Consider the following 27,477-nt stretch of genomic DNA (forward strand, 5'->3'; position numbering starts at 1 on the left):
AACAGCAGCCCCAGAGCAATGGGGGAACTGCGTAAGTAGAGGCAATGTGTGCATTTTTCTTTTTGCGCTTTGGGTTGGAATAGTTTGTGGGGGCCATTCAATGATCAACATAGTGTTGTGTTATATAGCAACCAGATTTTTGATGATCACCAGCCAGAGACAGGATCTCCAACAGACCACCTAAAGCAGTTTCCTAATCGGGGTTCCTCCAGCAGTTTCTAAGGGTTTCTTCCTTGAGCAATGGGCAATCTGTCCCTCCGTGGTCAATGGGCACTGACACCAGTGATCATTTTGTGTCACCTATGATCTGTAAAGATGACATTCATCCTACTGACCACCACACTAATGTACTGTGAGCTATGGATATAATTATAGAAGGGGTTGCCTAAGACCCGAAAGTATTTCAAGGTTGAGAAAACCTGTCCTAAAGATTAACTAAGCCCAGGACATAGTTGGACCAGAGGATGTCAAAAAAAAACAAAAAAACAAGGCAATCTGATATTCTGTGGATTAAGTCTCTTGTCATTACTTTAAAACTTTATTAGCCAGCTATATTCTAGTCTTTTTTTCCTAGCAAGCCTACCTATACTGCAAACTTACCGTACTGTATCGAGGACTAGCTGTGTAATAAGAGAAGAAATGCTGAAAACCACACTAAACCTGGTGCCATGTGTTCTGTAGTTCAGAGGTAACAGACTGGTATGATAACCCTATAGATTGTCATAGGACACAACATTTCTGGCAGCTTCAAGAGGTGTCTTTTGCATTATTCAATAATGTATGTAAGTCTACACACAATATGTTTATTGCCCGGAAGTACATACACTTTGCCTATACCAGTTGTGTTCAACTCCAGTCTTTAAGGGCCTAGATTTTCATACAAATCCATACAGACTTCACACCTTACTAAATGTACAATCAAATGCAGGTTTTAGACTGGAGCTGGACACCTCTGGCCTATATATGATTTCTTTAAAAATCATATTCCAGGGCTTTATTACCAATCAGATACACAGGCCACTCACCTGGGTGATTCTCATTCTCAACCCACACACACAAAAAAAGAACAAACCAAGAACCCACCACTTCAAAAAAGGTCTTTAATTGTTCAAAATAGCACAAAAACGACAGATAGCACTATAGTAATATTGGTTCACTTCGAGAACTCCTCTACAATGGAAGTAATAGCTTTTCTTCTCAAAGAAAAAAAGGCAGGTGAGGTTTTTTTTTTGTTTTGTTTTTTTTTTTTTTTTTTTAGCAGGAGATTCTAGGCGGTAACACAGTAACACTATAATACAAAATGAGAAGTGGCAGCAGTCATTTTTATGCGGGAGCTGCGGATGCCCTCTCTATTCTTGCCACCCTCTCTTCCATCAAGCTGGCAAATGGGGGGAGGGCTAAAGCAGTTTAAACAAAGCTGTAATTGCTTCATGTGGCCAGAAAACTAAATTAAGATAATCTCATGTTAAAAAAACAGAAACCTAAAAATATAAAGGGAGGAGGAGAAGGCGGTGGTGAAGTGTTAGTAACAGGGAAAAAAAACAAAAACCCTACATTATCCTGAAGACCTGACTCCCATTATAAAACTACCACTTAGATGTTACACCGTCAGATTAAACTGCTGCCTATAAAATAGTATGCAGATTACATTTATTTTGAAAATACACTCAGTCTGGGAACAAAGTAAGCTGACAATTCATAGAATTGTCAGAACCCTTTCATAGCAGTGCACACTTTCCTCCTTGAATGCCTCAAACATGCCGCCTCCAAGGCTGTTCAGGTATTTTACAGGTAAGTTCTAAAGACCGAAGGATATTCGGGAACCCTTGCTGCATTCAAAGCCATCGCAGACATGGAGGACCCCTATTATAAAGTGAGGGGGGTCGGAACAAACAGTGGGCAGACTTCTGGTTTGCAACTTCTGTACAAGAAATTATTGTTGCTCCATAAGTGAAGAACCAGAGAGAAAAAAAAACAAACAAACAAAAAGAACATTTGGAACCAGCTAGAGATAATAAAAATACAGAGCAAAAAGTATATGTATATATATATGTACAATCAACACAAGGATGGGCTGCATTAAAATTAAACATTACTTTAGTTCATGTAAACCCTATGTGATTTAAACAAGTTTGTTTTTTAGGGTTTTGCTTTTGTACAAAAATCCTCATGCTTTAAGCTACTGCAGATTTTTTTTGCCTTTTGTCTTTTTTTTTCTTATAAATTTTTTTTTTTTTTTTTGCATTTTTACAAAAAAAGGAAAAAAACAAAAATGAACAGTTTGTGAAACCTGCTATGAAACAGCTTCAGCTGCTTGTATATATTTATATATGTATATTTATACTTATGTATATGACTTGAATAGAAATCACCAATGCAGATGGCATGGCGTTCCTGCGAAACTGGGGGTGCCGAATGAGTCTGGCAACAGGGGTGGCAACTGGGGTGAAAGTGGTTCGGTGTCCTTCGTTATAGAAATCATTGGCTGGTGTGTTTTCAACACACCAAGTAGATTCAGATGAACAGGCGTTCATATCAGTTTAATCTAAACTGCTCTAGACGCTGACGGCACACATTAAAGATGTGCTGCTTTATGCTTTATATCTATATATTGCTTTGGAAGTCAGCAAAAAAAAATTTCTCGCTTAAGAGATTAAAAAAAAAAGGTAGGGTGTTAAATAAGAAAATATCCTAAAAAGAAAAACCTAAGCAGTGCTTAGAATATAAAAGCATTTCCCTGCCAGGAAGGTATGCAATACCATAGAATGGGTAATAAACAAAACAAGCCAAGGTGAACAGGTCTTCACCAAACTTTTGCATCACCCACCTAGAATAAAAAGATAGCTATAGGGCTCTTTAAGTTTAGAACAAAAGGTGGTAGGTAAATTATACTCCTTCAAAAGCGATCTCAAAAAAGCAGGACAAAATAAAATTAGACTGCACAAATGAAAATACAAATTGAAAAAAAAATTATTCAAAACAAAAACTCTGTTGCAATATATATATATATAATATATAAAATGTGACTGACGGTGCTTAGAACTATCCAAGCTGGCTTCCCAAGATCCGAAATCTGCTGTGAAAAAGGTCCACCAAAGGTGAAAAGAAATTGCTGCATATCCAGTCAACACCTGGCAAAGCCAAGCTGGAAAGAAAACACCAATATTGAGCCATCTGATGCATTACCGAACCACTAGTCCTGTTTACATCCTCCAACAGTGTTGAAATATCTGCACCATTGAACAAAATGAACAGGTGGTTAGTTAAGTCAGTCCTAGAGTCATATCTGGATGTTGCAATGCCCATTTAGTGCAGCTATGCTGTCCAGAGATTTACTTCAAAAGTGAGCATCAAGATAGAGTTGTGAAGAGTATATATATATATATATAACTTTATGTGTGACACCCCATTGCCTTAAGTTTTAAAACGTTTACACCACGGATAATGTCCAAGTGCTTCTGTTGTCTAAAGAAAATTAGTTCTTTCCTGTGAAAAATTCTCCCTCATCTTGTAAAAAGGAAAAACAAAAGTGTCAAACAAGCAAAAGAAAAAATAAAAGGAGAAATAAAGACCTGGACGAATCTTCTTAATTCATTTAAGAAGCTTGAAATTGCGAGCCTGGCTTGTCAATCGAGAGTCCATATTGTTCAATGTTCCTCAGGCTCCTGTAATACTCCCCACATATACAAAAAGCAAGGAAATAAAGCAGGGGATTTTTTTGGGAAAGGTTCAAGTCTCCCACAAATGTGCGTGGAGAGGGGTAGAGAAGTGTAAAATGTGCTTTTTCACAATGTTTTCCCAAACAGTGGAGAAGAAAAAAAAAAAGATTAGTTTATTAAACCCCAAGCAAATGGTGGTGGGCAAAGTAATAAAAAAAACAAAAAAAAAGGTGTTGAATGGAGATGCAGAAGATTTTGAGGAAGATCAAGGAGATAGCTGTACTTCTAGGCCGTGCAGGAGTCTGATCATGGGTGGTCAGGTTTTGCCTTCTTTGGAACAGATTTCCTTAAATAAAAATAATAAAAAAAAAAGGTTCTTAACTATCTTAGTTACATAAATACTCCACAGAGAAGAGCACACACCTAATTCTGTTTTTTTAAACTTGTATAAAGTTCATAGTTAGTATAAAAACATGGTGCACACCAAGGCAGTACTTATCATGGGTAAAGAGACATTAATGAAATGTACAAAAAGGGACAACATCGCATATGTGTCTATCTACAAATGGGACAATCTAGGGCTCCATTTATAAAACAAGCACTCCCTCACTGTTGGTATTTCTTGGTTGGAATGAATTATTGCCATGGACATAGAAGATTCCCATGAGGGAATGTTTGAGAAAATGTCAGATTCCCTGTTTTACAAATTGAGTCCCTAGAACTCAAAATTTTGCTCAGAGCGTGCATTTCCCCACCAAGATGTAATCAGAAAGTAGCGTCTGAATGAAGACAGCACCAGTTTTCACAGTTGTCAGCGCCAATTAATGCAGCAGTGCCTTTCCAATGTCACCTGTTGAACCCATAAATAAACATGCAACACTAACTAACTAGACTTATGGTTTTGTGAGAAGTGAGACTGATTCAGCAAGTCAACAATTCAATTAGTGAGTTAAAGAAAAAGGAATATTAAATAATGTTAAGTCAATGCAATTACTTACATGTCTGGTGAAGATACTGGGCGTTTACTTCCAGGTTTGGCAGCTGAACCATCTTTGTTGGATTCTAAAAAAGTTAAGCAATATCAGTTAAGCAGCCATCAATATATTTAAACTTGTCTTATAAAAAAAAAAAATAAAAAAAAATAAAGATTCAGATTAAGCATATGAAGTCTATTAGAAATGCATACGTGCAAATATGTCAATGTCTCCAATGTGCCATCCATTGCTACTTACTATGTCACCTTTTACTAGTCATTAGGTACACCTAGATCTCCTCTGGACATTCTTTATTTTTTTTAAGATCAATGGACAATACCTTTTTAGATACAGGAAACTAATAACATATACATGCAAATTTGAAAGCTTAATCAAGAGGGTTTTGTTATCTTGCTATGTCTAATTTGTAGTTGTAATGCATGCAGACCTTTTATCTGCAGCCTTTACTTACCGTACAGGGCTGCCCTTATAATATCGTAATTATATCAGAGTCCATTCTTTACACCACTTATCATATGCAATGGTTAAATAAAGCAAAAACACTAAAGTCCTAAAACAGAAGTTAAACTAAATCCTTACCTTGCAACCACCTGACTTGTGTGGCAGGTCCGTAACCCTTCTCATTACGTGCAGCAATCCGGAAGATGATTGCGGGTTTTGTGGTATAGTCTATGTGGGCGTTGGACAGGCTGGAGGACTGTACCAGACAAGATGGATTAGGGCCACAGTATACCCGCATGAAAGCCAGCTGAGCAGGTGTTGTAGCTTTTTGTTCGCTACCCTGGCTGCTTTGAATAGCCAAGTAGACAGAATATTCTATGATCTTTCCAGATGTAACTGAAGGAGGTTCCCATGTAAGGTGAGCACCATCAGGACTCTACAGGAACAAAATGTAAACAGGTTAAACGCAGGTTAGTTTGAAAAAACAAAAAAACAAAAAAACAAAAACAAACCTTTATATACAGTTCTAAATTTTTTTTAATTAAACCTTCATAAATTTTTTTTAGGTATTTGCACAGCCCAACAACTTTTGGAAAAGTAGCATGGAAGTCTGCAGGTCTTTATCATCATTGTACATTGTGTCAGGGGAGGCCCTGGATTCTCTGGTCTGTCTTCCATTAAGCAATGCCAGACAAATGCTCGGATTTCACATTTCGGAACATAACATTGCAGATGTTCAACACACACACACTTTGCATGAGCTTTATTTACAGCACCATACATCCGTAAACTAAACCAAGGATGCAGCAATATTTTTTTTAACAGGTGTGCATCTATTTGCAGAGCTTTATAAAGGTGAATTGACACTTAAAACAAAAATAAAATGGGATTGAAAAGAAGGTAAATATTTCTGCCACAACCTTGGTCATGAAACCATGTTTGAGCAAAGCAACTGGCAGCAAGCTTTGGCAATCTTAAACACTGCCACCTTTTAACATTTGGGAGTCTTTTGTAGACATTTCTTACTATGAACAGTAGAGTACATACACTAGAATACAACATTCAGCATATGTGCTCTGAAGGCCAGGAGCCTGTTTTAAGGTTCTGCAACTGATAGTGGAGGTGCCATAGGCAAAATTGACAAAAAACTTTTGTACCAATGAGTTGTCAGTACCTTACTGATCTTTATGGCACATGGTGCACCTGGGAAACCAGGTAAACAGGTCTTGAAGGCAGAGATTTCACTGAAGGGTCCACGACCACAAGCATTTATGCCTGCTACGCGGAACTTGTATGCAGTGCCTGGCTGTAGCTCCTGTTTCTTTAATTGACTGTAATCTGGTAAAACACCAGAGTCATCCTGTAAAGCAGAAAAGACAAATAAGTACCCAGTCCCAAAATTCCTTAAACACCTCAACAGCTGTTGCAGCCTCCCCCTCACTTCCAAGAAAAGCTTTAACCAAGACTAGACCCACATACAGTAAAGAAAAAAAAACACAGTGGCCTTTGCTTCTACCATCATACTCAAAGATGCTGGTCATTAAAAGAGCAACCATATTGGTAATATTTACACTAGGGGAAAAAAAATATATATAAAGTGTATATAGGCCTCAACTGCAAACGTTATCAATGACTAATCATACTTACATCATTGGTGGAGTCATCTGCAGGCAAGTAGTAATGTGTCACCATCATATTTGTAGCCTTTATTACACCAACATCAAACCATTGATTCTCTTTCTTCAGTTGAGTCTTGGGCTGCTGAGGGAGTGAATCCTGTTTCTGTACAAAAATAAGTGCATACAGTGAATACATATATTCAATATGGCTCTGGCTGGTGCGCCCCTGAGCAGGGGGAGAAGGACCCCTCTGAGCGGACGCACTGGACCATGTCCCCCGTAGGGATCACAGGCTCAGGGAAGTGGGCAGGTTGAATACCTGGCTCAGACCTGCAATGGGAGTGTGGGCTGGTTTTGGGATCATGACATCACTAAAGGGGAAGTTTCTTCCCCTTTGAGTGACACCCGGCTCCCCATGCATGCGAGGTCCGGAGCTGGTAAATTTAGTGGTCCGCTGGTCCGAAAAGGTTGGCGACCACTGCTCTAACATATGGTTGCAAAAGTCAAGAAGAACAAACCCAATAACCAGGACATTAGCTAAATCAACATGCCCACAATAGATAACCTACCGATTCAATGCCATTTGCTACTTCTGTAAGGGCTGCTGCTGCTTGTAATTTAGCTGAACTGGCTATTACCACTGGCTGAGCTGCTGTGAAGGTATTTGTTGGAGCCAAACCTGGAAAAAAAAACAATGGTAATTTCGATTAAAAAAAAAATCCATAAATACAGAATTAGAAAAAAAAAATAATGGTTCTGGTACTCACTATCTGTGGCTGTAGACGGTAAAAGTGCCACTGAACTTGTCACTGCACTCGTCAATTCATTGAGTCCATTGCTTTCACTGGCAGGATCGTTGAGGCTGTCAGCTGGTGCAAGGGCTTCTGTAGGCACGTGGTGGAGTTGTTGCAGCTGTTGAAGTTGTTGTAACTGCTGTTGCTGAAGCTGCTGCTGTTGCTGCAATTGCTGCTGCTGAAGTTGTTGTAACTGTTGCTGATGTTGTGCTTCCTGTAGTTGCTGCTGCTGTTGAACCAGAGCGGCCAGTTCTTGTTGGGTAAGCACTATTGGAATTGTGGTAGTAGGACCTTCAGATGTAAGGTGACGAAGCTCAGCATGAGCCATATCTGAGGTATCCATTGGCTCTCCAGCTGCTGCTTGGAAACCAATAATGAAAACAAGCAAAATGGTTAAAGTTTCAGCCCCATCTGCATCTTCTGTTCACAAAATCTAAGAATGTGCAACTTTTTCCTACACCGTTATAAATTATCCCTTTTAAGCAACAAAAAAAGTTATTTTTGATGCCACTTTCTGTATAGAGCAAGCCAAAATTTTACTGCTCTTGCCAGATACACATTTCACAAAATTGCTTGGTACATCAGAGCTGTAAAGCTATTTTTCTGCCTTGTGTGGCTGAAGCCAAATCATTACATGATGAAGCGAGTAAGGACAGAATAGATCGTCCCCAAAGTTTTGTAATGGTCTTTATGTTTTTCAAACAATTATTTTCAGAGAAATAATTAAGGTGGAGTAACAGCAACACAACCAGCAATAAACAGCACCATAGAGAGGAGTTTTCCAGGAAAGCAAGTGATGCCTGAAGTCAGACATTAAAGTATGGCATCTCCAAGGGATCACTGAATACGGATCCAGGATGCCATCATTATGAAGCCAAAATTTAAAGTCTCCACTCTACACTCCAAAACCTATGATCATATATAACAAAAATCATTATCAGTTGGCCAAAACAATTTTGCTCCCACGCATTATGAACTTACCCATCACTGCCTGTTGTGCAGCTTGTAAAACAGCTTGAATAGCCAATGCCTGGGCTTCTTCTGTGGCAGCAGCTTGTGCAGCTGCCTCAGCTGCAGCAGTTACCGCCAATTCCTCAGGTGTTAGGCCTGTGACCATTAAGGTTGTTGTCTGACCCTCTGCCATGAGTTCTTGTGGAAGTGAAAGCTGTTCAACTCCTTGCTGCTCAGCAGCACCTGCCTCCTGACCTTGGTCTGTTTCCATCGCTGCATGTAGCTGTGCTTCAGTATGTTCTGGCACTGAAGACTCCATAGCGTGCGCTTCTGCCTCTGCATTAACATCTTCAGTAGGCTGGAGTAAATCAGAGGATAGCGGAGCTTCAGCTTGTTCATTGCAAGGGATGGCCTCTGAACTTTGAACAGCATCCTCAGGTGCTGGTTCAGTCAAAGATGAAATATTCTGTGAAAGGAAAAAAAAAAAAGAAAAAAAAAAAAAAAAAAAAAAAACCGAACACTTACAACTGCTGTTTGTAACAAATCAAATAGGTTCAAACCTATGGTACCTAGAAAAGAATGTAAAATTTGAAATGCAATATACTTACTGGAACAGAAGGTCCAGGGAGCTGCATAGAATGAGTCACAGTAGTAACTGCCCTAGAAACAACAGGCTGCACTGTATGTACCGGAGAAGACGACGAAGCTGCAACAGCTACAATAGTCACTGGGGATGCAGCAGCTACAGCACCGGTATTGCTGCCTGAGGCAGCTTCCTCTGTGGGAGCAGTTTCTTGCTCTCCTTGGCCGTTTGCAGCTGGTGGTGGTTCTACAAAAAAAAAAAGTCTTTATTTACATCAGGTACACAAATTTACAATTCACATGAACACAAGCATTCCAGACCTGACAAAAAGATTTTGGTTTGCCTAAATTCCCTTTATGTTGGTCAACTTAACCCTACATTCCCAATATAGTTTAGTTGCTTTAATGAGTCATGACAACATGTAGAATAAATTATGGAACTCTAGGAAGGAATCAATAGTTGGCCATTACAATTTATCCCTTGTATAGTTAAATCATTAACTTTATTTTTAGAAAACCTAAAGAAATCAGCAAGTTGTGAAGAAGAATTTGAATTTTGTAAGGAAAAAGACACAATGCAACTTTAGCTAGAAACGTATGCATTCAAACAGTTAAAACTTATTTAAATTTCTTTTTTATTTCCTTTCTAGCTACAAAGTATATATAAATTTTCCTTGTGTGCATCAAAAGCCTTAACAAAGCCAGTTCCTACTTGGTAAAGTAGCAGTAACATCACTGTGATGAACGAGGCTTGACAGAAATCAACAGGTTCACCTTACTACAAGCTCCTTGTAAGCAAGAGAGGATGCATAAAGGACCAGTCACCCTGCACTATGAAAGTACAGGAGGTAACCTTTTCCACCTGATTATGGCTTAGATGTGGAATACATAAACTGCCCATGAATCTTGTAGGCAATAATTACCTTTTCCCAAGTTCAGCTCTAAAGCTGCCAAGTCACAATATGGAAGCCCAGGCAAGTTAATCGATGGAAGCTGTTTGCAGACTTGCATATAAGGAATGGTAAAAATGTATTAAAGGGCAAATTTGAGTTGTGATAGAATAAAAAGACCACTTGCTGAAAACATGCAAGCACAAGTTGCATGTTACATGAATACATTAAGTCCTAAACATTAAAGAGTTAATAAACCAGTCTTTCCACCCCAGAATTATTTAAGCAAAGGGCAGTTTTTGCCTCTCAATAAACCACTAATCACAAATCTAAGGGAGAATTTTACTGACCATTATTCACAATGAATTTTATTGTATAGGGTAGCATCCCAATTTAAAGTTAACACAAATGCCCTTTAACTGTAGATATGAATGAATATCAGGGGATCTGTGAGAACACTCATTTTTAAAGGTTCTTGAGTTTTAAGACGGTTGAGGAAAACGTTGACAAAGCAAACAAAATAAAAATCCACAGATTCTCACCTTGATTATCCCCCATGCTGGCTGTGACAGTGGTTGCTGTGTGGGTAGTTCCTGTTTCATGTGTTTCACAAGGTGGGTTTGAACAAACTTGTTGTGCAGGAACATTTCCAAAGTTAGATGTAGATGTGGTTGCTGTATTGGTAGTATTAGTCTCATGTGTTTCGCAAGGTGGGTTTGAACACACACGCTGTTCTAAAGTGTTGGGTGCAGATACTGTGGATGTTGTGGAATTCTGGTCAGCTTCAACAGAGGACTGCTCGGAACTTTCACCCTGCTGCCCTCCAATATTGGAACTTGTTGTTGTTGCTGTGTTTGTTGTACCAGTCTCATGAGTCTCACACGGTGGGTTAGAACACAATGTTTTTACAACCTGATTGACTTCTGAAACAGTCATGGTGGTACGAGTGGAACTTGCTTGATGGGTCTCACAAGAGTCTCCTGCAGATCTCTGGCCATTCTCAGATGTACCGGAGTTTATATTGGACTTGGCTGTGGTTGCTGTTTGGGTAGTGCCAGTTTCACAAGGAGATTTCGAGCATACTGCCTGCGATTGTACAGGGGCAGGTGCTTCCGTTTCTTTGCTACTTCCAGAGGCATTTTCTACCTCTAAAAGGCCTGATGAACCAGAGCTGAACTCTGGATGTACAGACATAGTAGTTTTTGTTGATATGGTTTGATGAGTTTCACAAGGTGCATTTTTTTGTCTTGCAGTGGTTGGCGTGTGGGTAGTGCCAGTTTCATGGGTTTCGGATGGAGGATTAGAGCACATCTGCACGGCATTGCCAGGCTGTTCAGTTGTCAGATCTGAGGTTGCCACACTGGGCGTATTGGTTGTCGAAGTTTCATGTGTTTCACAAGGTGGATTACTGCAAAATTGTTGTACCTTCTCAGACTGCCCACTGGTAATGCTAGCAGGCACAGTCATAACTGTATGGGTGGATATGGTTTGTAAGGTTTCACATGGAGGATTTAGCGGCCTTTGCAAGTTATCATGTTGCTCATTGGCAAGGTTTCCTCTGGCTGTTGTACAAGTTGGGGTCGTGCCGGTATCATGGGTCTCACATGGTGGATTAGAACACACTCTAACATTTCCCATTTGCTCACTACCAATATTTGATGTTGCAGTGGTAGATGTCTGAGTGGTTCCAGTATCATGGGTTTCACAAGGAGGGTTTGAACATACTCTTACTACTGTGCCTGGCTGCTCACTGCTAATATTTGACATAGCTGTGGTTGATGTATGTGTGGTTCCAGTTTCGTGTGTCTCACAGGGAGGGTTGGAGCAAACTCTTGTTACTGAACCACTCTGACCAATATTTGCCATTGCAGTTGTTGAAGTTTGTGTGGTTCCAGTCTCATGTGTTTCACATGGAGGATTAGAGCAAACTCTGACCACACTTCCATTTGCTTGGCCCAAAGCTGTGGCTACAAAGGTTCCAGGTTCTTGGCCTTCACACACAAACTGAAGTGTACCTCCAGGCTGCTGTACAAGATTCACAAGGGTGGTGGTGGCAGTATTGGTGGTTCCTGTCTCATGAGTTTCACAAGGAGGATTGGAACATACAAGTGTTACTGTGCCCGGAGGCTGATCTCCTTGGCCAGAATCTGCTATAGTTACGGTTGCTGTAGGTTGATCTGTAGTTGGTGAAGCCAAAATGGAGACAGGTAGGTCATGGACAGGCTGAGCTTCAACACCACTAGGAGTTGTGATTAATGTCACTTGGGTGGGCTGCGATATTGGCTAAGGAAGAAAAAAATAAAACATCTAAAATTTGAAGCAAAGTACATGACAATCAAAGAATGAACTGACCAAAGAATCTTTTGGGAAATGGGGATGTTAACTTGCATGTCATTAAATTCTGTGCTTAGCTGCTTGTGTGGGGAACCTTTTCAAAAGAAAAATAAAGCTTACCAATAATTTGCTTTACCTACCTGCATAGTAATAGTGGGAGTAGTCAGTCCTGAAGCAGCCGTCAGGGAGGTCTGTGCGGCAGACATGGTAATGGCGCCAGGATTGATCACTTGACTGGACAGGGTAGCGATGGTACCCAAAGTATTAATTGGCGTCGCTAGTGAGGCAGTGTTGTGCACACCAGCTCCTGCAAGACTTGTGGAAACTGTTCCAGTGACAGTACCAAGAGTGGTCACTCCTTAATTGAAAAAACAAAAAAAAAAAACAAAAAAAAAAGACAAAAAACAAAAAAAAACAAAAACACACATTACATTTGGATCAGTAAAAATTATATTAAAATCAATTTTGCTTGACAATAAAGCTTAACAATATAAAAAAAAACAATACTGATATATATGTATGTCTAAAAGCCTGCAGTGGTTATAAAAACTTTCAGTAAACCTAAACTTACCTGTGGTCCCTTTAACCACGAGAGTAGTTACTGTTGGTTTAACTGAAGAAACAGTCACAGGAGTGACTAGTCTTACACCACCCATGGGAACAGTTCTGAGAATTGTACCAGGCTGCCCTGGAGCACCCTTTAACACCACCTATTAAAAAAAGGCAAGATAAAGACAAAAATATTTATTAAAAAAAAAAAAAAAAAAAAACACACACACACAACACGTCATTTGTTATTTTATTTGCCTACAAACCTGGGTTAAACCCTGCTGTCCGTGGCTTGTTGTAAGCTTGGGAACTGCAGTTATTATTTTGGCTGGTGTTCCTGTGCCTGAAGTTACCATTTTAGTCGTGAAGATCGTAATTGGTGACTTAATCCCTGCGGAGCTAGTAACACCTGCTAAAGAAAGAACAAGAGTATTTCAATGTTATTAAAACAAAATTATACATGTAATGCAAGCTCTAAAGCTACCCTGCAAAGCTGGTAATTTTTTACAAGACATCTTTATCAGAGCATAAACCAAAAGTTTAACCTTTACAAAACTGACATCCAACTGACCAATTGGAAGCCAACTGACATTTCAAGCAGCTATGAATTTGCCATTTATATCACAGATCAAAGTATAATTTAGGTTGTTCCTTAAAAGCTATTTAAACTAAAACATAAATATGGAGCTTTGCTGTTCTAGATTTCACATTGAAGGGTAATACCATGACATACCTGTAGCTCCTGCTTGAGTGATGATGGCAGACATAGGGATAGTTTTGATAATGGTGGTGGTTCCCGGCTTGGTAGTATTTGGAGACACACTGCTTATACCCAAAATGGTAGGCTTTGTTCCGGTGCCTCCAGCCTGAGAGGTGGTGATTATAGTTGTGGGTTTACCATCTGCTGAGGTCACCAACTTTAATATAGTTCCAGCAGGAAGAGGTCCCTTTGTCTGTACATGGATAAAAGAAACATGTTATGATCATGTGCAAAGTAACAAGAGGAACAAAGTTACTCAGGCTTAAAGTATTACACTAAAATAGTGTGAAACGAACAAACACTAAAAGCAAACCTATAATGAGGAACATGCACGTATGCATGAAAGCAAACAAAAATGCTAATGGGGGGAATTCCCAATACTGTATGAGAGATAGTGAATCTCAAACTTGCGACCAGCATGCATTTTCCTGGGTTAGACTGACACCACACTTGGAAACCAGGTCTGCATTTTTTAGTAAAGGATGGCTCACCAATAGAAACCTACACAGTTTTAAATGCTAGTAACATTAGCTGACCAAAATAAATAATTGCTTGCGGTTTACCTGTATGATCTGTGTTAAGGGTCCGCTAGAAGCCTGTCCTGTTATTGCAGATGTCTGCACTGGCTTGGTCTGGACAACAGACACCATTTTACCAATATTGGAAAGCTGAATGGGAAAATAAAAGCACAAAATATAAGAACAAACATCCAAAATCAATGAATTGTATGTTACCCTTAAGGCCAGAGATCCAACCTACCAAGGTGCCACCACCAGGAACAGATATGGGACTTTTCACTAAGGTGATGGTCTTTGTGACACCTCCAACTACTGTGGTTACAACCTGGGCTTGCTGGGCAACTGTGACTGTTCCAGATTTATGAACAGTTATAATAGGACGAGAAGTTGTGTTGGCAGCAGAAGACACTGAAGTCCCCACTTGTGCTGCTGCAGTTTTCAGCATCCGTGTGGCTGGGTTACTGACCTGGGGACAGAAAACAAAAGCATGAAGCAGTGTCTGTATTTCTTGACAAATTAAGTAAGCACCATATCTTTTCAGACCACATACAAAAGTATTTTAACTGCAAAGTTTTAAGTAAACCAGAAAACTGTACACTACTGTTCTGTAAACACTTAAGCAAAAGCTAAAAGTCCTTACCATTATTGGAGTGGATGCCATTTTCACAGATGTAGGAAGAGTGCTAGCAGATGACATTGCAACAGATTTCACCATGGTGGTTCCAGCTGGCATACTCAGTACTGTGGGTGCAGATGAAGGAGGGATCTTCTGTGTAGCAGCAGCAGCTGCAGCAAGAGCAGCCATGCCACTCATTGGCTGACTGCTGCCAATAGCCTACAAAGTAAACACCACACAAAAATAAATATATCTACTTAGAAAAAGAATAAACTGATAATGTACAATCAATGTAGCTTTCAGTTTAGGAGGAGAGTATTCTAAACATCTGTGTTTAGAACATTTGTGCTACAGACATAGGAATTCAACAACTACTTGATGAAAAAACAAAACAAACTTACAGTGCCTTGAGTGCTTTGGGCAGGCACTACCATGCGCACACCAGGAGGGAGAGAGGTAACAGTTACTGGAGCTTTTCCAACTTGTGTAGCTGGGCGAACAGTAACAAGTGGCGTGCTCACTGTGGACTGAGGTGCTTGAACTTTCAGGACAGCTGGGACAGCTAAAAAAAAAATTGGCACATTGTCATTATTTTAAATCCGAGTGAAGATTTAAAAATAAATAAATGAAATACAGAAGAAAACCTACTCTGAGGACGAGGAGCAGCAGAAACTGCAATTGGATTCCCAGGGATCGTAGGCAAGACCTGTATAGTGGCTGTTGTCGAAGGTACAGAAGCAGCCTGTGGAATCAGGGTGATGCCTGTGTGGGCCACAGATTGGATTGCAGGAGCTGCTGCTGCGGGAGCTGGGCTCTTGGGCGGATTCACTGGCACAGACGGAACAGGATTGGCTGGCGACATGGCTGCAGCCGCAGCAGGTATATCATACTTCTGAAGCTGCAACAAGTAACTGTCTGCAGTTGACACGGCTCCCCAGCTCACCTCCAGAGAATTGGTATTTGCCCTGACTAGCTGAACTCTTGCAGGCGAGGGCGGTTTTTCTGTGAAAGAAATTGTCATAAATTAAGGTTTACAATAAAGGAAGTCTGGAAAAGAAGTTCATCATTTTTGCCACAGACAATAAAGGGAGGTTTAGTGTGTTCACTTAAAGTTGATAAAATCATACAATTGTAATCTCCCAAATACTTAATTTGGCAGCTTAAAAACATGAAACTTGCATAAAGAAAGAAACTGGTTTCCTTTTAACAAGTGGTTGGGGGGCCTCAATGGCACTTGCTAGTATAACATTCAGTATGTCATGCTATAGACTGTGAAAGATTCCAGAATTACCAAACAGAATAGTCAACTATAGAAACTGTAGGAGGTTGCCAGACTGGGAATTTTTTATTAGGCCTAACTGAAATGCAGCAGTTAAATTGTTCATTTCTAAAAGGTAATGACAGTGATCTCTAAGGCCTGGTTGGTGTTTTGATCTGCTGCCCAAACCGCTTTCTGAATCAATGACCAGGAGTAAGAATGCAACCTCAGATGTTCAGCTAATTGTACCACTCAAGGCATTAGGGAACCTATTGGTTTAAAAAAAAAAAAAAAAAAAATGTCAGAGGAACCCCTAACATCATTTTTAGGTCTCAGGAAAACCCCTTTTTAAATAAACTCCTAGTAGATCAGTGGAAAGAGTGCAGCTTATGTTGTTGGCTAGGCATATCAATGCGACTATTACATTGGAGATAGAATGCCACTCCTGTATACAGGTAATCAAACAAATGGCATCACATTGCAGGTTCTCCCAGTGGTGTTGGCCTTGTAACCAACTAGGCACCTACATAATGTAAATGAGGTCCAAGTAACCACTAGTACTTTTTGTTTCCAATGGATCCTGGTTACCAATGGCTTTATTTTGGTTTGGTCAAACAATATGAAAATTGGACCCAACATTTGACAATACCAGACAATTATCAATCTCTCCTAATCCTGCACTTTGCAACATCCAATTGAAAGTTTTGTTTCTTCATTCAAATCCCCCTTACAGAAATGTGTGGCACCTTCATTTCTCTGGAAATATATAGCACTTTCTAGATGTTTTTAAATATATGCTACCTGAAAATCAAACGACAAAAGTTAGAATAGGGTTCAGGTAGCACAGCATTCAAGAAAATCACTACTGACCTGTTTCTAGGTACCACAGATCCTTGCAGCACACTTGGTTGTTCCAGGCTTTACGGTAGCCATCACGTCCACTCCATATGTACAATCGTGTATTGATTGCCACAGCACAGTGGCCAGCACGAGCCCGTGGAATGTTATCTTCCAGGGTATCCATTACAATATGTTCCCATGACATGGAGTCTAAATTTAAAAGAAAATCAGTAAGTATGCACATCTACTGAAAAAACAGAACCACGCACTAATCTTGGTACACCACAATCACCTACCAAGGTTAAGACACGCCAGGGTGTTTGTGCATTTCCACTCTTTCTCGTGGGTTGCTACTTTAACATCATCCATAACCAAAGGCACCCAGCCTCCAAAGACATACATTCTAAAGTGGGGGGGAAACACATTCGTTAATAATTGTAATATTGAGAACTGTGATAAATGATGAAAACACAAGGCTTACTTGTTGCTTATGGTTGTGGCAGAATGAAGACTTCGGGGAAGCGGTGCAAGACCATTCAGACTAGGCTTACTCCAGGTGAGTGAGTCTAAACAGACATAATGAACATGACTTAGATAAAGAACAATGTACACCAGAAATACGACCACCTAATAAAAGTGTGAGTGGCAGGCATCAGGATTTTATTTAGGTTTCCTTACAAGAAGCAGCAAAATGAATTATTGCCATTGCTGACTCTCTGTTCTAAAATATTCTCCAGGCTGTTCGGTAGCTCTAATGGTTTCAATACATTCCAAGTTAATGACCTGGACTGTGCAAAAAAAGTACTCTATGATCCTAATTTACTTGTTAAACACTGAAAAATCTGATTTCCTATGGAGGGTAGAGACAGCCATGTAGCCTTCGCCTGTCTTTAGTTGTGAATCAGTGACCCAGCCCAAGTGAGCACATTTGGAGTCTTTCCTTCATTAGCTGCATGCTTTTCTCATCTCTATAACAAAATTGTGTGTGTATTATATATAGACCATTATGCAAGTGTTGTTTCAATCACTTGGTAATTTCCTTTTGTCACCAAGACAAAAAGTGTTAACAAAAATTTTATGTCATCATCAGAGCAGCTTTGAAAAGATTTCCTCTCATTTCCTGCTGCTTCTGGGAGTGAAGGGAAATCTAAAAAAGGTGACAGCCAGCAGAAAATGAACCCAAAGTGGTTTAATTAATTCCCTAATGCATTAAAAATAGAAATACACACAAATGTTACACAAGATGGACAAAATACAACACAGTTGTATGAAAATAAGTTGCGGGGTCTCCAATATGTAAAAATACTGAGGAAACACAAAGAAAAAGTAGCTCACCTATATCTAAAATCCAGAGATCGCCAAGTCGGCATCCACTCATACCACCATATATCACCAGGCGAGACTTCTTGGCTTCTTTATCTGTGTAGACCACTGCGGTGTGGGACTCTCGGGGTGGAGGCAATATACCATAAGTTATGGGTATGTCCCAGGCTAGGACTCCAGAACCAGGACGCAACTCCAAGATGTAAAGATCATTAAGGTATCTTTATTTATAAAAAAGAAAAAAAAAGAAAAAAGGTTTATTTATTATATTGATGTGAACTGAAAACAGACAATAGGCTCTTGCAGAATAAATGCAGCAGTTTACCTGGGAATATTGTTCTTTGGGTCCTCGCTGTCATTAGCCAACCCGCCAAACAGGTAGCATTTGCTTCCAACCAATGAAAAGCTATGTCCCAGTCGGGGACATGGAGGTGGACCATTTTTTGGTGCTTTGGCTTTCAATCTCTTCCATTCCCATCTGCTAGCCTAAATGAAAATACATTGGTGGTTTTAATGTTGCAAACTCCTCAACACAAACTATGTCAAGAAAAACAAGAAATGTAGAGTTAGAACATCCTACCTGTAGCTCATAGAGGTCATTGCTGTATTTGCCATATTCTACCATTCCTCCAAAGACAAGTAGCCTTGTCCCATCGCACACAAACCCATAGGCGGCACATCCTGGCGGGATGTCTCCTCTGACTGCTGGAATGAACCACTGGTTTGTAGCTGGAAAGGAAAAAGTACACAATATAATTACAATACACAGGGCGAAAACTTTATTCTACCACAACAATTGGCACATTTTACATCAGTTGCATTTAACATTGTTGTTGTAGTTGTCTATTATGCAAGTTTGGCATTTGCAACCCGTGTTTAATGTACAGAGCTGTGTAATATGTTAGTGCTTTACAAATAAAGATTAATAAATAACACACTGAGTTCCCATCTGTCTTATGTCTTGAAACATTGGATTAGCATATTGAGGTGACCCAAGCTAGGTAAATATGGCAGATACCTTCAATGTTGTCACGCTGATTCACTGGCTTCAGTACCTTGTGGGACTTGAGAAGTCATCAATAGGTTAAAATGTGGGCAAATCATTTGCGCACATTATGGTTAGTGCAGTTGAATTCCTTGAGGAACAGAGTTTTTCAGATAATTTACTCCCATCTGTCTGCACTTGTAGAGTCTTCAGAAGGGGTAACACGCAGTGAAATGTGAATGTACTGCAGCAACGTATTGCACAGGTGTATTTTGATTTTCCCTGGACATTTGCTTAGGATCTTACTTTGATCTGCAATTTTATTTCAGGTCAACTACTAAGCATATTGCAGCCAGGAAACAAGCATTTTTAGTGGCTATCAACATGGGCAGCCTCTGTATTATTCATGTTTGTTTCAGAGAATCTCTTTAAAGATTGTCCGTTTGCACGTCAACTTGTCAGATATGACTGGATGCGTCATGTGAGGCACTGGATGATACAGACATAACCACAAGTATGTACTGACCACAAGCTTCCGTCTAAAGGCTCAATGAGATAAACTCTTGTTTTTATAATTTATTACAAAAAAAAAAGTGCTAAAGTCATCAAAATCTAAAATTTGTGTCTTCCAAATGATTAAACTGAAATATAAATCCCATGACACTTGTGCTGTTCATGCGTGAATTTCGCTTTATGCTTAAAGCAAACCTATGAGAAAATAACGTTCAGGCCTTCAGGGAACCCCGGCTATAATTACTACATCCACAGCAAGTATATTAGTTTGGTGGTCAGAATTCCTCTTACATTGCTGGCCAGTGGGAAGAATGTCACCCTTACAGATAGCAAAAATGATCATTGGTGTCACCTAAACTGACCTGAGAGGTGCAATTTGTTCATTGCTCAAGGAACCTCTAGCAAACAATGCTCGAAAGAATAAACTACTTTATAATATATATATATATATATATATATATATATATATATATATATATAGTATCCAACTCCAGTCCCCAAATATCTGGATCCACACACACACAATTTAGTAGTTCAAAAACCACTTCTTACTAAAGTTTGTTACCTCAGAGCATGACTTAATATAAAATTCATGACCTGTATGTGAGGTTTGGAGCTGTTGGAAAAATATTTTGTGCCTGTGTTTTGTTACAACTAGTACCAAGCTATTACTATAAAAAAACTAAATACGGGTACACATGTTCAATAATTGTCGTTGGAAAGGATCTGAAACACTGAATGAGTTCTGTACATACAATGCTGTTCTGCTCTATGGAAAGGGGAGAACAACGGAGCGGAACCTGCTGCGCACTCTCATTCGTTCCTTGTTCATAGATCCGCCGGGACGGATTATGGAACGACGTCAGACCGGCCCTGTACGCACGCCAGATTGTGGCCCTGAAGCATTATGGGACAAGAATCATCTGACATGTGTACGTAGCCTAAGGGAAGGTGCTCATTACTCTGACAACTCCGATTTAGAGAAGCATCTATTTCATGGAAGACACTACAAAATGTGACCACCATGGAAATGAAGCCCTCAATTGCTCCCTCAATATATATCCAGGGCTAGAAGAAAGTCCTGTGCAATGATGTGGAATCCAGAAGGCACGTCAAGCAGCTGACAAATAGTTAAATATCATCGCAAGCACCCAGAATGGTTATACTGTTATCCCTCCTCCATGTTGTCTCCTACTTAACCCACAACAGCCTCCATATTCTTCACTGTGCAGCATTCTAAGTCTTATCACATGCAAACAAGTGGTAGCATACACCACAATCATCTGATAACACATGGAGTAAATTCGGCTAACTGCTTGTGAAATAATGCTACCGCGGAGCTTTATTACATGCGACACCAAACGGTCTCATGCGGAGATATTTCACCTTGCAGGATTTTGCACACCAGAGTAACCATCTACACTATAAACCTAAACAGAAGTAATTAAACAGGATTACTTGCCATAAATCTGAGCCAGTGAAGTATCTCTCTCCCTCAACATTGATTTGTTAATACCGTTATTACATGCTGGCATTTGGTTTGGATTTATTGGCCCTTAAAGACCTTGTACCAACACATGCAATTTGCATGCATTGTTAAAACCCTATACCCATAGGTGTTAGAAAGTACATGGTTATCTATAACGTTCATTTAAACAAGCCTTCAAGGAACAATTTATAACAACAACTAAGTGATGAGAACCTCTCCCTAAGAGGTGTGGGAGACCGACCAAGGTCTCATCTACTTCTGAGTTTAAACAAGACTGGGGAGATACAGATAAACAAAAAATAGGAAATAGTTTCAGATTTGTTGGGTTATAATTGCAGAAAAGCACGTTAGGGTATTAAATAATGCCTGAAAAGTGACAAAATCCAGCTTGCTGCTGTGAGCTACATCACGTAGTTAAAGCTGGAGTTATTCTTTGAAATTACAATTACAAAGAGACAGAGATGAATTAAATCTTATTTAAAAGCCTTTTTACTGGATGTCTGGAATATGAAGGTATTCTAGGTGTGCATGATCTAGGCATGGGTTCATTTTAGGACCAAAGTTAAGTTGTGCAAAGTTTACAACAGTTACTGAATTCTTAGTTTTGTTTCTGGTGAAAAGATCTTGTCACCAGCTAACAAACTAAGAGATTCAACCCCACACAATTCTTTGTTGTTACAGAGTCAGGTTGAAAAAAAAAAAAAACATAAGTCCATCAAGTTCAACCACTAGGGAAAAAATCATCCCAGAGAAAAACCCTATGGACATAGTTGATCCACAGGAAGTGGAAAAAAAACTCCTGGTACAATTTGCTTCAACAGGGGAAAAAACTCCTTCCTGATTCCATGAGGCAATCGGATGTTCCCTGGATCAACAGTCTCTGATCTTTACTTTAAAGCTTTAATTCCCAGTTATATTCCGTGCTTCTAGAAAACATCCAGCTTTTTCTTAAAGCAATCTATAGTGGTTGCTGAAACTATTTCCCGAGCGAGCCGATTCCACGTTTTCAGATCTTACAGTGAAGAATCCCTTCCTTATCCGGAGCTTAAACTTCTTTTCCTCTAAACGCAAGGAGAGCCCTCTTGTCCTTTGTGATAACGTGAATAACGGGGAAGAGAGTTCTCTGTATGGACCATTTATATATTTATACAGAGTGATCATATCCCCCTTATACGTCTCCTCTGACAATGTCTTTGATATCCGAATATTATTATTAAACAGGATTTATATAGCGCCAACATATTACGCAGCGCTGTACATTTTAAAAGGGGTTGCAAATGACAGACTGATACAGACAGTGATACAGGAGGAGGAGAGGACAAACAACTTTACAATAAAAGCAACTCGAGATGTTTTATCTATTTCATTGTCTGAATGTGTTTGTATGTTGCATTACAGCCATTTCTGCTCATCTTTAGACTTGGCCAGTGAGGGGGTCCGATACACCATGGACATGCAAACCAGGAATACATTTCAAAGCAATCCAGTGGAAAACATATGTCTACATAAGAAAGTGCAGGATTTGTAGTTACAGGAAATAGGTGACCAATCATCATAGAGGAATGGGAGGTCCTGGTTGCGTGTATAGGTGCATAAAGTTTTTTTTTTTTTATTGATGTGTTTTGCTAATATTTACTTTATTATGGTGAGAGCCACATATGGTAGGAAATTAAAAAAATAAGTTAGAGACAAAGTGGATAGGAGGTGACAACCTAAGATTCCTCTCAGAGCCGGCCGAGGCTGTGTCCCCAAGGTAAAATATGCAGGCAAGGAATTGACTTTTTATGAGATGCCGGTCTTAATCATAAAATGAGGAGACCGGGTCAGCTTGAGCAAGTAGCTGGAAGTGTTCGGCACTACTTATATAAGAACATGCCAGAAATCGGAGCTTTGATGGACCCCCTGAAGCTATAAATATACAATCCTGTTCACAAATGGCTGATTTGCATTCTTATATACAGTTTAGCAAACTTTTTTTAAAGACACAAAATGGGAAATTGTCTTTAGCACATTGCGTTTTTTGCAGTAAATGATTAGCCTCTGGGTAAAATTCACACCAGGGTCACTGAATGCATGGAGTTTGTTCTCCCCCACCTCCAAATGGGAAACATGCTGGTAAAGTTAACCCTTTCTGTAGGTGTTCCTGCATGACTGGTAGGGATCAGGGCTTTTTTTGGAAATAGGAACTAATGCAACAGATGATTCAAGTTGCTGGGAAAGAAATATTTATTAATAAATATGCCAAAAAAACATCTTTATCAAAGTTTTTATTAAACATTAATTCGGAAGCTGTAGCCGTCTCAATGAAGAGTTAATAGAACTGAGTCTCTGAGTAAATTATGACTTGTATCTTGTTCTCCTAATTTCAAGTTTCTAGATAGAAATGGTAAATAAAATGGTCCTAGTTCAGACACCCATCTCTCTATTGTACCCCTGCTTTGCCAACCTGTAACATGGTGGCCGTGCAGACACTCCTTGTACCCGGAGCTTAAGGCTCAACTGAAGTAAGAAAACTGCAAAATGGGGAAATTCCCTCTTCAGTTTGGTTTATAGCTGTGATACATTATGCTACCGCGTGATTCTGCATCTCAAAAATATGAAGGGTGTCAGTGTTGCTCGCACTGGAACATCTCCCTTTATTCTTTAGGCAGCCCGGTGGCTCAGTGGTTAGCACTCTGGCCTTTGCAGCACTAGGTCCTAGGTTCGATTCCCGGGTAAGTCACTATCTGCATGGAGTTGGAAGTTCTCCCCATGTCTGCAGGGATTTCCTCTGGGTAATCTGGTTTCCCCCCCACTTTTCAAAAACATGCAGTTAAGGTGAATTTTTAGGGGAAGCCAATAAACCTAAGACTGTGGTAATGACATATGACTGTCATTTATATGGTAGGCACATTAGATTGTGAGCTCCTCTGAGGGAGAGCTAGTGACATGACTATGGACTTTGTACAGTGCTACGTATTATGTTGGCACTATATAAATACTGTATTTTAATTATCTTATATGATAATTATTATATTAATAATATATTACAATAATTAGTATTATTTTACTGGGGTCACCTAAATTATTCACCCACACTTTTTTTGCCGACTACTCCAGTGATCAGAATAAAAGTAAATAAAAAAAAAAAAAAAAAAAAAAAAAAAAAAAGCAATCTCTGTACTGGGACCACAAAGCATTAAAACTCCAGCACTATCCAAATCTAAAAAAAAAAAAAATATAATAATAATACATCATGTGCATGTGCCCAGAACCAGATACTGAGACCTAAAAGAAGCTCAATGCGATTGATTTTTGAATATTTTTGTAAAATGTACCTGGTGGATTATAACATTTTCTGCTGGGTAATGCTGCGTGTAGCCCAATCTTTAGTTATAATTTGCTGGATTTGCTACTCAGATCAAAAGATTCTATAAAACCTTTGCAGATATTTTTCAAACATAAAGAGTTCCATAAGGCGAGCAAAGAGAAAAACGAACAAACAACTACTGCGCTTTTTTGTGTTGAAACAAACTGGCTCCTGGATAACAAGCTGGCTGTGGCTAGGAAAGCAGCAGCTCGCATCTGATTGGTTGTATGAGGACTCGTTACACTGAGCTGTACGCCTCAGGGAGGGGAACGCATGCAAATTCCACACCAGAGGAGAGAAATACATGACAGCAGCAATCAGAAGACCGCGCACACTACAATCTATTCTATCCAAATCAGAGCTCATCTATATTCTATCATTACTAAAAAGATACACATTTTTATGATTTCTAACTTCCAGATTTTGCATTGTTGCCCATCAGACTTTTGTTTGCTACATTGTTGCAAGTTGAAGATCAGCACCAAAGGGAGACAAAAGCAACTAAACTTGTCCAGTCCCACTTTGATACATTGCATAGCAGAACAGGAAAGAAAACTTCAACTTGCAACAATGTAGCAAACAAAAGTCTGATGGACAAGATGCAAATACTGAAAGTTAGAAATCATGAAGATTCCATGTACATTGTAACTTAGATAATTTTACAAATTTGGACAATCAGAATTAAAAATAATATTCACTCCAACATTATCAATATTAAAAATAAAAAAAGGATATATTGGAATTTCCTGATCACAGTGCGCTAAAGATGCTGGAAATAACTGGGATGGAATCTGCGATTCTCATCTGCATCAAAGGCTAAAGTGCCACCTGAGTAAAAGGCCCCCGATAGCGCCAACATATTACACAGCTCTGTACATTAAATAGGGTTGCAAAAACCAGACAGATACAGACAGTGACACAAGAGGAAGAGGGGACCCTGCTGATACATTTATATATGAAAAAGACAGGCCAATCGCCTTGTAATGCCCATGGACCCTGGAATACATTTACTGCCTGCTGATTGGCTCACTACTTCTGCTCGTCCAATAGTATTACATTTAATCCTAGATATTGTAAATTTATGCCAAGGAAGATCATCATTGGCTCTCTACCTCTGCTGAAAGTCTGATCGTCCAATAGTATTACATTCAAATATAAAACATTCTTCCTTGTATGCCAAGGAAGATCATAAATTGGCTATGCGTTTGTTAAAAGCTTTTCATGGCTAAAATCTCCTAAGAGTGAAAGGCACAGATCCGGGGTGCCCATGCCATCTGCCTGGGATCACACCGCAGCCCAGAGCAGTGAATGGGAAATGGTGAGTGTGCCACTAGGCGGTCAGAGGGAGGGTACCGCCTCATTTAAGCCCCGCCCATCTCTTCCTCCTGACCCCGCCCTCCTCCTGTCTGTCAGATTCTGCTGCTGGGTAAACCCGCCATTTTTCTTTGTGGATTTTAAAAAAGCGCAGAGAAGCTTTTTTTGCTGGCGGGGGCGGCACAGAGAAGACAGGGAAAGGAAAGAAGAGAGGGGGGCTGCTGGATCTTCCCTGCCAGTGTCCCCTCTATGTATCCATCACCCGGATTGTCCCATACACACAGCTGTTACATATAAAACCATCAGAAATAAACACAAGCAGCCAGCAATAAAATCCAATACAGATGCATTCTTCCCTATCATCAAGAATCCACCCCCCCCTTGGCTCCACCTGACAAAGCTGATTTCAATCAGCCAAGTTTAAGGTTAGCAAGGCATGCTGGGTATTGTAGTCCCACATTGGGATGCAGCTTTTTATGCATTACAAACTACTGATTGCAACATCTAGCGCAGGACTATGAATGCCTAAATGCTATGAGTTTTCATGCAACCTGTAGCAAGGCCGCAAAGCATGCCGGGATCTGTAGTTCACCAGAGCAATGACAGCTACTTACCGGTGTTATAGACATGAAGTTCATCCACGATCCCTTCGTTTCCTCCACCAAACACCACGATCAGTTCCTTAATAGCCACTGCCCGGTGTCCATGCCGGGGCCTAGGCACTGGGCCCGACCAGCCGACCACTCGTTTCCAACGGGGTTGCAAAGCTCCTGAGCCGGTCACTGCCGGTGAGGAAGCCATGCTGGCGGTATGAGAACGCAGAAGGGTGGGCAGAGCCTGTCACTTCTTTTGGCCCTTTTTTCAGAAAACTGTAAAAATAAAATAAATTGTCCTGGGAGATAAATAATAAGTGCCCAAAGGGCGATGGGGCCGCTCTGGTTAAAAAAAAAATATATCAGGGGGTTAAAAGGAGAATGAGCGGGCTCGGGCCTAGCCGGCTCTCACTGAGGTGCTGAGGAGTCCATGGGAGCCGCCATTTTATGACGGCGGCCGGAGAGAAAACAACCCGCTTCTGGCGCCCCTTGCTCCCGCCCTCGATTTGGCTGTGAAGAACAGAAAGCAGCCCGATGTCCCTACGCGTTCAGTCGGCTTTTTTCTTCCCCCCGCGTCGCTCTTTCCTTTAAAGTCGTCCGGGAGAGGCGAAGCTGAGGGAGTCCATGGGAGCCGCCATCTTGTGCCGTCCAAACAAACCAATAAAGAGAAGCTGCTGAGGAGAACCAAAGATGGCGGCGAGCGGGGCGACAACACACCGACTAAAACCTCCTCCTCTGCCCAAATGCAGAGGGGGCAAACGACGGCGTCAGGGGACCGGGTGAGGGTGATAGAGAGGAAGGGGGGTGGTGATGTTGGTTATGGTGGAGGAGGGGGAAGCGCCGGCACCGAGGAAGCGGCAGTCCGCCGGAGATGGAGGAGGAAAGTGAAGGCTCCACCCCCGCCGCCACCGCTTATCTCCCCTAACTGTGCGGATGTGAGCGGAAAAAGAGCCAAACAGGCCGGACCCCAAAACAACCCGTGCGAAAGCAATTCAAAAAACGTCGGCTGTCAAGGGAATAAGTGAGCGAACACGGGATAAAGCACCGGAGCCTCTTTTCACGCCTCCCTGGGAGCCGCCATCTTGTCAGCGACCGCCTCCCGTCT

At 40.4% G+C, this 27,477-nt stretch overlaps 1 protein-coding gene across 4 annotated transcripts; it reads right to left on the bottom strand.

The window, feature by feature from the left end:
• Positions 1-1,086: 1,086 nt before the first annotated feature.
• On the bottom strand, positions 1,087-27,477 carry HCFC1 (host cell factor C1). Of its 4 annotated transcripts, none has more exons than XM_072431303.1 (26): positions 26,394-27,477; positions 18,710-18,858; positions 18,455-18,615; positions 18,142-18,350; positions 17,288-17,372; positions 17,103-17,209; positions 16,837-17,016; positions 15,357-15,710; positions 15,110-15,270; positions 14,733-14,927; positions 14,334-14,558; positions 14,138-14,242; positions 13,548-13,767; positions 13,081-13,223; positions 12,837-12,975; positions 12,406-12,623; positions 10,474-12,214; positions 9,068-9,288; positions 8,490-8,925; positions 7,482-7,868; positions 7,284-7,393; positions 6,743-6,877; positions 6,270-6,455; positions 5,234-5,531; positions 4,658-4,721; positions 1,087-4,005 (listed from the first exon to the last, which is right to left on the bottom strand). In XM_072431303.1, the coding sequence occupies exons 1-26, from the start codon at positions 26,578-26,580 to the stop codon at positions 3,966-3,968; spliced, it is 6,456 nt and encodes a 2,151-aa protein (XP_072287404.1). In that variant the 5' UTR covers positions 26,581-27,477; the 3' UTR covers positions 1,087-3,965. The 4 variants fall into 4 exon arrangements, with proteins under 4 accessions (XP_072287404.1, XP_072287402.1, XP_072287405.1 ...); XM_072431301.1 differs by having other exon boundaries at positions 13,081-13,226; XM_072431304.1 differs by having other exon boundaries at positions 7,482-7,865; positions 26,394-27,476.

The sequence above is a fragment of the Pyxicephalus adspersus genome, chromosome Z (genome assembly GCF_032062135.1).
Source record: "Pyxicephalus adspersus chromosome Z, UCB_Pads_2.0, whole genome shotgun sequence".
NCBI lineage: Eukaryota > Metazoa > Chordata > Amphibia > Anura > Pyxicephalidae > Pyxicephalus > Pyxicephalus adspersus.